Source organism: Myotis davidii, unplaced genomic scaffold (assembly GCF_000327345.1).
Source record: "Myotis davidii unplaced genomic scaffold, ASM32734v1 scaffold93, whole genome shotgun sequence".
In the NCBI taxonomy this organism is placed as follows: Eukaryota; Metazoa; Chordata; class Mammalia; order Chiroptera; family Vespertilionidae; genus Myotis; species Myotis davidii.
Genome location: NW_006292095.1, coordinates 11,555,966 through 11,565,377, shown reverse-complemented (window position 1 = coordinate 11,565,377; position 9,412 = coordinate 11,555,966). Strand labels below are relative to the sequence as shown.

Here is a 9,412-nt window from a genome sequence, read left to right as displayed (position 1 = left end):
TGGGAGGGAGGGCGGGCGAGGGGGCTGGACAGGTGTCAGAGGATGGCACTCCCTGGAAGCGGGGCAGGGAGGATACCTACGTGGAGGGGCTGTCGAATCCCCACCACTCTAGGCTGTTTTTGAGACAACCAAACCCATGCATTGAGTTTGGAAAAAAACACATGCTAAACCCCAATACATCAAGGATTTCCTCTGCAGAAATAAAAATAATGACCCAATTCTCCCTTTCTTTGTCCTCCTCCCCATCCCAGGAGGCTTATCATCAATATAACCTGGAGACATGGAAGGGAAAGGCTATCGGCTCTGCAAGCTAACAGCACGGGCTAGGTCAGGATCAGGTTTCCCGTCCCTGCCCAATACACCATGCAACAGGCAGGCCTTCCTATAAGGGGGGAGACGGGCGGGGAGAAGGCAGAGTACACCCTGGGAACCACCTCCCATCCCTCCTTTCCCCACAGGAGTTACCCATGGTCCCTACCACCCTGCCCACCCTGCCTGGGACCCGGTCCCACCAGGGCCCGCCCACCCACCGATATACTCGATGGCTTCCATGAACCAGGAGCTGATGTCGGCTTTGTGGTTGTCCTCCACGGGGATGCACTTGTACTGATAGTGCCCTTCGAAGTGGTTCGGGCAGTCAGAGGAGACGTTTTTTTAGGGCCGTGATGCCCAGGGCGTCCAGCATGTCCCTCCGGGCAGCATGGTAGGCACTGCCGAGGTAGAGGAAGGGGAGGATCTCCACCGGACCCCCCTGCACCAGAGAGGGAAAACAGGCCCCCAACATCGTGAGCGCAAAGCAGGCAGGAAGAGGGCCGGGGCGCTTGGGACGGGGAGAGGGGCTTTCACCGCCCTGGGGAGAACGCCTGGACACAGCCCTCCTAGGCTTCCCCTCATCCTGAGGAGGCTCCTGAAGGGAGCGGTGGCCCAGTAGGACTCCTCTCGCCTTTACGTTGCCCTCTGCAGAGAAGCCAGGACAGGAAGGCCTTGTTCAAGCAGCCTCCCCCCTGATACAGGGAGACAGACACAGTGCTGGCTTGTCCACCGTTTGTGACTTTAAGAGCTTACACCTGCCCATCACCAAGCTATCTGTTGGGTGGTTTAGGACTTCTTAGGTTGGATACTTCTTCACTTGTTACGTCAAAAATAGATGGCATGCCGGCCTCACAGACAAAAGGAGGGATCTTGGCAAAATTAGGTAACCTTGGCTTAAATGAAGGACGGTTTCCTAAGCAATCTGAGATTTGGGGAGCAGAGTTGCTGGGTTCCACAAGTGCACCCCTCCCCATCTACATGAAAAGGGCTGGAAGGGATGGGCTTTTAAGAAATGGAATGGCTTTTGCCCGTTCTCTTGGGGGAGAGCTGGCTGGCCATTTATGTCATTTATAAGTGGGGGCAGCCTGAGTGTTCTGGACGGGGTGGGGTCCACAGGCCACTCCTTCAAAGAAGGGTGTTCGCTCAGCTTCCTGCAGGGCAGGTCCACACTTCCAGCCTCAGCAGCCTCCTTGTTTGTCTACACGTAACTCTAGAGACTAATAAGGGAGGTAATGTCTTTTTAAATGTTGTTGTTGCTAATCCTCACCCAAGGATATTTTTCCATTGATTTTTAGAGATTGGAAGGGAGAGGGAGACACAGAAACATTGATGTGAGAGACACATCAATTGGTTGGCTCCTGCATGCACCCTGACCAGAGCTGGGGAACCTGCAACCAAAATACATGCCCTTGACCGGAATCAAACCCAGGACCCTTCAGTCCGTAGGCCGATGCTCTATCCACTGAGCCAAACTGGCTAGGGCAGGAGTTATGTCTTTCTATTTTTTTCTTAAGTTAGGAGAGTAAGAGAGGGAAGAGGAAGAATTCCAAGGAATAACCTATTCCTAACCTACCTTACAACCCATCCCAATATCCAAAGCCTCTGAAAGCAGAACTCTGAAAAGAAGCCCCCACACACCTGGTCGTGCAGTGGGGTTCCACAGGAGCTGCAGCCCAGGTCCAAGGACTCGGCCGTGCTGGGGGGCACTGCGGGCGGGATGGCTGCCAGGGCCTTGGTTTTGGAACAGAATTCTGGATACTCGGAGGAAAACCTCTCATAGCCACCTGTGAGGAGAAAGAAGTTCAGGTTAATGGGGTCCCTAAGCCAGCCGGAACCACAAAGAACTTGAACCCTATCCCTGCACTGAGTGAGGCGAGCTGTCTCTGCATTTACCACTGGGTGGCGCTGTGGGCCCAGAGAAAATGGCTACGGAGCCTTTTCCAGAGATGCTGAGTCCACGTTCAGGGATACAGCCACACAGAGGAAGATGTGCAGGGGGCATGCAGAAGGACCTCTTTCCAGAAGGAGCCCCTTAGGGTGAGGACAGGCCAAGGCTGCTGTGGGTGTCCAAAGGCACAAGAAACCTGCAAAGGTGTCTGTCTTTCCCCAGTTTAGCCCTTCCTTTGGAGAGCTGCAGTGGGGGGAGAAGGAAAAAGGTTACTCTGGCACGAGCCCTTCTGGATCCCGGCAACAAAGCCGATGCCAGTTGACCACCCTTGCGAACAGCTGTTCCGTCGACAAGGGGCCAGAACAAGAGGAAATGGGCTTCAATCTAAATAAACCCCTCTTGCTACACACACAGGTTTGGGGCAAGGGAGGATTTCCTGACCTGAGAGTTGCTAAGCCCTGGGATGGTTATCTGTGAGATCACCTTCCGGGGAAGGGAGATCTTTTCACTGAAAAGAGCTAAACATGTGGGATGGTGTCCGGGCAGAGGCAGGCAGGAACCCACTCCGAGACGAGAAATGCTCAGCCTGCACTCAGATCCCGTGGCTTCTGGACGGGGCTCTGCAGTAACGTGCCAACTACTGTCAGTGTTTGGCCCTGCTTGTGTTTTCACTTTGCAGTTTCTGTAGGACCAAAGATGGATTATAAATTAATTCAATAGATGAAGGGGGATCAAAACTTCTAGTTGTAAGATAAATGAGTCCTGGGATGTAATGTACCGCTTAGTGACGATAGCTATTAATATTGTATTGCATATTTGAAAGTCGCTAAGAGACTAGATCTTAAAGTTCTCATCGCAAGAAAAAAAAAATTTTAAACCCTAGACAGTGACAGATGTTAAGCAGACTTATTGCAGTGATCATTTAGCAATAGAGTCAATATCGAATCATTATGTTTTACACCTGAAACTAATGTTACATGTCAATTATATCTAATTTTTTAAACCATAAATTTACTTAAAAATAATTCAGTAGGGCCTGCCTGTTGTGGAACAACTATTCTAATGGACCCCTTGAACTGATGGTCACGTGTGTAGCTAGTACCTTTAAATCCTGGTGACTCAGTGACCTGGTGCCACTGTTCCCTGTAACATTCATCGTAACCTTCCAATATGCTGACATGTGATGGTTAGTCAATTTCTTGCCCAGAATTCCAGCCCTAGAAGCTGCTTCAGAAAGGAAAGGACATGATTCTTTGCCACATCATACGGCTTACAGAAACAGGGCCTGCACTTCTTCCTCCCTGACCGGAGGCTCTGTTCCCCTCCGCTGCCTCCCGCCCTCATGGGGATAACAAATGGCTATCTCTCCAGTCACAGGCACCTGCTCCTGCTGAGTCATAATGACCAGCCTCCCTGGACAGACAACCTGCGGAGGGGCCCACCTGTGCTGCCAGTTTCAGTGGTTGGTGGCCTCAGCAGTGACCTCATCACAGGGCAGCTCTCCCTCCCCTTATCACCCCCATCTGTCCCCTCTTCCTTATAAAGCTGCCAACACCGCTGCCCCCAAACATCTGAGACGGGAAACCTTGTAAATGCTCCCTCCCCTTCGGAGAAAGTAGGAAAGGAAATGGATCAGTCAACAGACCATGTTGAACACCTATACAAAAAGTCAGCACGTGGCTCGGCCAGTGTTGCTCAGTGGTTGAACGCAGACCTATGAACAAGGTCGAATAAAGACTCTTTGCTTTAGCATCGGACTCGGCTGGCTCCCTGGTGGGCTTTTGGGGGTCTTGAAATCTGGGCATAACACTGAAATCAATAAAAATATATTTTTAAAAAAGAATGGTCTTCCCACTGTCGAGAAGGTACAGGAAGGGCACCAGACTGAAGCTCTGGAGGGGACATAGCCTTTGCAGTCAGAATCACGGGCCTGGGGCCGGCACCCAGCCGCTCTGAGCTGCTTCCTCATCCATAAAATGGGATGGAGCACCCACGCCAGCAGTCCTCGCAGGACTGACTGGGACAGCCAGTGCGCGCCTGGCCTCAGGGAGACGCAGAAGGAAGGTTCCTTTCTGGGCACCTACGAGGGGACCCCAGCATTCCTGGCCACTTCCCAGACTTTGGGCCCCCTTCTCCTCCTGGGCCTCATGTGTTTTCCAGATGGAGTCTTCAGACCCGACACTCAGCCAGCAGAAGGAGAGGTCCCGCACTTCAGGGCTAGAGGCCCTCCCGGGCCTGGGACATCTGCTGCCTCCCAGGCTCCGTCAACCGGAAGGTGCAGAGAACCTGACCCCAGGGGTGTGGCAGGTGGGGGGACAAGACAGAGGTGACCCAGAGGCCAGACCCGAAATGGTCAGTAAAAGACACTATTGGAACAGAACAGAAACATGCTGAAAAGTCAGTGCCCTCAGGCGGATCTTCAAAGAACAAGCAGAAAGGGAAGAAGCAGATCAGCCGGAGGGACAGGAGCACAGAAGGGCCACATCTGTGATGGCGGCAGCAATGAAGGGGGTTTTCACTCCAGAGCTGTGGCTTTTGGGGGTCCGGCTGGTTGTTACAAAGGAGGGCCTTCTGCGGGGCCAGTGGCTATCCTCGGGCCGGAAGCATGCAGGCGAGTGGGGTACATGGAATCGTGCACGTTAGGAACCTCCAAGTCTACCCTGCCAGGCCACATCGCAGGAAGTCGCCTCTGGGTATCAGATCTGTGTTAATTAAAATGATGGGCACTCTTGAGAGGAAATGCTCACCATGCCAGGCTCTTCCCATACATGTGCCCAACCAGCAGCCCTTGAGGAAGGTGTGGCTAGTTCCAATTTTACAGAAGAGGAAGCTGAGGTGCAGGGCAGCCCCAGGAAAGGGCACAGCCAGCATTCAGCCCACTGGCCTCAAAGGCGGCTTCTAACCAGCTGTCTGGAGCCCACCCTGCTGCTCACCCAGCTCTGCCCTCCTGGTGGTCCTCCTCCAGGGCACGGCCTGCTTGCTGGTTGCAACATGCAAAGACACCGTTTTCATGCAAAACTCCCCAGCAGAACACTGCTGGCATTTCACTGAACCCCACTTCTTTCCAGCGCTTTCCTACCTCCGGGTTGTCATGAGTAGCTGTGACCAGCCTTTTAAATTTCACGCAATAAAATAGAAACTACTAGAATGCACTGGGATTTAAAGACGCTATAATTTCACGGAACTCTGGTTTCAGGTGTGTCTGTATCCCTGTATTGGGTCAGGATGGAAATGAAAATAAATTCTTACTGTCAGGGGTGGGGAGGGTCAAAATATGCTCCCCAGCTTCCCAGCGCCTCCTCTCCACACTCCCAAATCCACGCAAACACCAGAGCCACAGCCCTGTCAGAGCTTAATTTAAATTGCCAAGTTTTATCCAGAACTTAGGAGAACAAGGGTTATTCCAACAGGACACCATGGGCCAGGCTGGAGCCCATGCCTCCTGCAGGTGCACAGAGAGGGCAGGGTGCGGGCGCCAGTGGGAGCTTGAGCAAGCACACTCTCTCCTCGCCCTTGTGTTCCCGCCCTCAGAACGGAAGGATTTCAGACTGTATCACCTCTAAATTCCTCAATTTAATTATTTGCGAACTACAAACTGACATTACGTGCTCAAGATCTTCATTGTTATCTCAAAACAATTTCATTACTGATTCCACCTGCTTTCTCTATGCCCTAGTAAATGTCATCCCATAATCGACTCTGACTCATTTTGACCTGTTTGTTTCTTTCATGTTCTTCTTTAATAATATGCTTCCTAGTCTTAAAGTTCTGATTTTCTCATCTTACGTTTAAAACTGGAATGGTCTGGTTTTGGGGGGGCGAGGGGGGGGAATATAATTTCTCAGCCAACTTCCTTCGGGGACATTTCTAGTTCAACTCTGTGCTCTCCTTTTTCTCTCACACTCGCACAGCAATGCACGTTTCAGAGTTTACTGGCAATGATGGCCGACTGGCCTCTGTCCATGCAGGGCTGGGAGAGTGTGTGTAGGGCGCTTCAGAAAGGACAGGCTGATGGGTGCTGATCCCATCACCATAATAGGGCCCTTAATGGGGTCTGTGATGGGGAAGACTGACCCTGGGGGTGACCGGGGTCGCCAATGTTAATGTGGCTGCTGCTTTCCCCCGGTAACACTCAGCATATCACCCGTTCACAGTCAGGGCTCGCAGCCCGGCTCTCCAGAGACATCCTATCAATACGAGGCATATGTTGCCAGCAAGAAAGTCTGAGGTCATTTGAAGGTCATTTGGCTTTGAGCACTTCCCTTGAGGTGGGTGTTGACTTAGTAAGCACCCATGGAATGCTGAGCAGTTTTCAGTTATTAAATTTTACTTAAGTGGACTTCTCACCACAAAGCTGCCTGTCCTGGGACAGCTGGCTGACACCTGAGGCCCCAGTCGGCTGGTCTTGTCTGTAAGTCCTTCCCAGTCCTGTTTTGTCTGCTGCGTTCAGCAAGCTGGCTTCCGTTCCAGAGGGAACTTTCCTTCCTGTCAAACTTCCTCTTTGTTAGGCGGGAACTGCCTCCCAGTAAGGAAACCAGCTATCTGGTTTCAGATGTCCTGCCTTTTTAAAGAAATGTCTTGGCTCCTTTTTTAAAAGGCCGCCCTCCTCTCTCCCTCCCCCAGCGTCTGTGCAGCCCATCTTGGTGGGTGCAGCCCAGCTCTCTTAGAAGCATCAGGGACAAGCCCCAGGGAGCTATGATGGGCTTAGTAAGGATGATGTTTTCACTCTCAATTTACGGGGAGACACTGTCTGTAGTTACTTTTGTGTTGGAAGCATCCAGTTCAGATGATGCCAAAAGTAGTGAGTTTGCTTCATTCGTTGTAACTCTAACAAATTACAATAGGGGGTAGAAATTATCTTTAGGGCCTACCCTTTTTTTGTTTTTGTTTTTTTTGTAACTCTAAAATCCTTGGCTGTCACAGACACTGTGTCTTATTTGTAAGGAGAAAAGCCAGTCCCTTTGTGGGGACCTGAGATGGGCTGGACAAGTGGGGACAGAGTGAGACCAGGCAGGAGACAGTCACCAGAGCTGCCAGGGCTGCTGGCTGAGCCCCATCACGCCCACAAACCATTTCTCTTTTGCCCTCGTGGCTGTTTTCTGCAGAAAGTGTGATATCAGCCTCTGAATGGTTGGCCAGGCCTGGGGCCCATGGGGTCCATGAGTTCCAACTGGGAGTGAGAAGCTGGAATATCTGGTGGATCCTCCCACTTTCTCAGCTTTTATTTAAGAACCTGAAGAACTGACAATGGTCAGGGGCTGAGATGAATTTTAGACAGGATAAGGGAAAGATAATGTTTTTATACCTGAAATTTACGCATAACAGACTGGTGTGTTATTTGGGGAAGATGGGAGGTAAGGAATGACTTCCATTAGGATAAAAAAATTCTTTTTTTGTCTTTCTCTAATGACCAAGGTGTGTGTGGGGGTGGGGGGGGGGTGTCTAAAACCCTAATCCAAGGATTTATGAAGGAGAAAGGGATTTGGAAGGAGAGGTTTATTGTAAAAAAAAAAAAAAGCTGAAAAACTGAAACTTCTAAACTGTCCTTGAAAATGCCTCATAGGATTTTAAATAAACTTAGCTTTTTAAAAAAGTTTACCCCAATGGGAATTTTACTCGCAAAAAAAAGACCAGAGAAATGTAGTGATTTGGGTTCTTGCTTTTAGCAAAACTTGGCAGCATTTTATTGGTATTAAGTAAAGTTTACTCTTAACTCCGAATTCTTACCTGTGGTATTAGTTATGAACCACCTGCAACTGCCCGGTCAAAGAGACAGAAATAGAAAAATCAAAATTTTAAACATAATTATAATTGGTAGAATTAAATAGCCTTCGGCCAGGAAGGATAATGTAACTTCTGAACATACACCCTGCTGTTTTTATGGTCCCTCCGGGTGGCGGACACCAACAACTGGATGGCTGGCTTCATGTCTAACCACGTGTACTCCACACCCAGCACCACACAGGACGCGAGACACACTGAAAAGCCCATGAGCTACAAAATACGATGAACTGCTCCACTGGGAACCTCATGACCCAGCCCCTAATCAATCCAGGGATTGACTAAAGCTCATCTAAGGCTGTTTCCGGTGTTTCCCTTCATTTCGTTCCCTATCCCACCCCACAACCTGCATGGCCTCCACTCTGCTGCCTTCACCTGGGGGTGCAGGAGGCATCCATTGCTTTCCTCCCCCAGACAGCACCCTCCCCAGGGGCGTGGGAGCAGAGGCTGCCCAATTTCTTTCTGTCCTCAGGGTGAAAGCATTTCCAGGAAAAGGCGAAGAGAAGGAAGAGGAACTGTGTTAAGAGGGCCTCAGCTTAGCCCGTACATGACAATAAGCTCAGCGGAACAGAATGTGACCCAGGTGACAACCTCCAAGACAGCCTGCCAGCGCCACAGAACCAGCTGGAAGAGAAGGGCCCCCCTGAGAATGAATGTCAGGCCTGGCTGCCAAAGGCAGGCTTCCTCCGCTCATGCAGCCCAGGCCCCTCCTGGCTACACCCCTGGCCTGCTCCTGGAGAGACAAGTTGAACCTGAGACCCAGGCCCAGACACTCTCCATCTCTGAGGGTGATCCTCCCGGCCGCACCAGGTCCGACAACAGGAGGCAGTGCAGGCCTGGGAGGCAGCAGCCCCTGGAACGCTGCTTTTCAGAGGGCCAGGCACCTCGACAACCGCCAGGGGACTGTCATTTTACCCAGAAGCTCGGGTCCTACCGAGCCTTTACATCAGCATTTGCCTCCTGCAGAGTGGCTGGTCCGGGAGGCGTCTCTCTCTGGGAATAGGTCTGGCTCTGGGCTCTCCTGATGGGGTTGGGGGACCCAGGGAGGTGCCGCAAGCCGGAGGAGGAAACCTTAAAAATATGCTTCCCTCCCCGGGAGAGGGGGGCCTGAGTGTCTGCGCGCCCGCCCGGAAGCCCAAGGGCCAAGGTCCCCAGCTGCCGCTCTAGGGCGGTCCCCTCCGGATTTCTTCCAGGAAGAAAAATAAAACAAAACGAACCCAGACTCCACGTGGGTCTGCCCTCCCCCGAGAAGGGTTCGGGGTTCAGAAGCCCCCGAGGGAGGCACGCGCGGCGGCTCTAAATCAGGAGGAGCCCCAGGGCAGCGCAGCAAGGAGCACACCCGTCCACCCCCGGCCACGCGAAGGGACTTTCGCCCCAAAGCAGCTTCTCTTATTGTTCCCTCCAGCGCCAGGCACGGAAAGGCTGGCGTAT

The 9,412-nt window shown here is 51.8% G+C and overlaps 1 protein-coding gene across 1 annotated transcript in view; it reads right to left on the bottom strand.

The window, feature by feature from the left end:
- Positions 1 to 7: 7 nt before the first annotated feature.
- Positions 8 to 9,412, bottom strand: part of DUSP4 (dual specificity phosphatase 4) — an 11,495-nt gene continuing 2,090 nt past the window's right edge. Inside the window, 3 exon segments of the mRNA XM_015565266.1 lie at positions 8 to 654; positions 656 to 751; positions 1,951 to 2,096. Of these exon segments, the coding sequence (XP_015420752.1) occupies positions 475 to 654; positions 656 to 751; positions 1,951 to 2,096 (422 nt within the window). The 3' untranslated portion in view covers positions 8 to 474.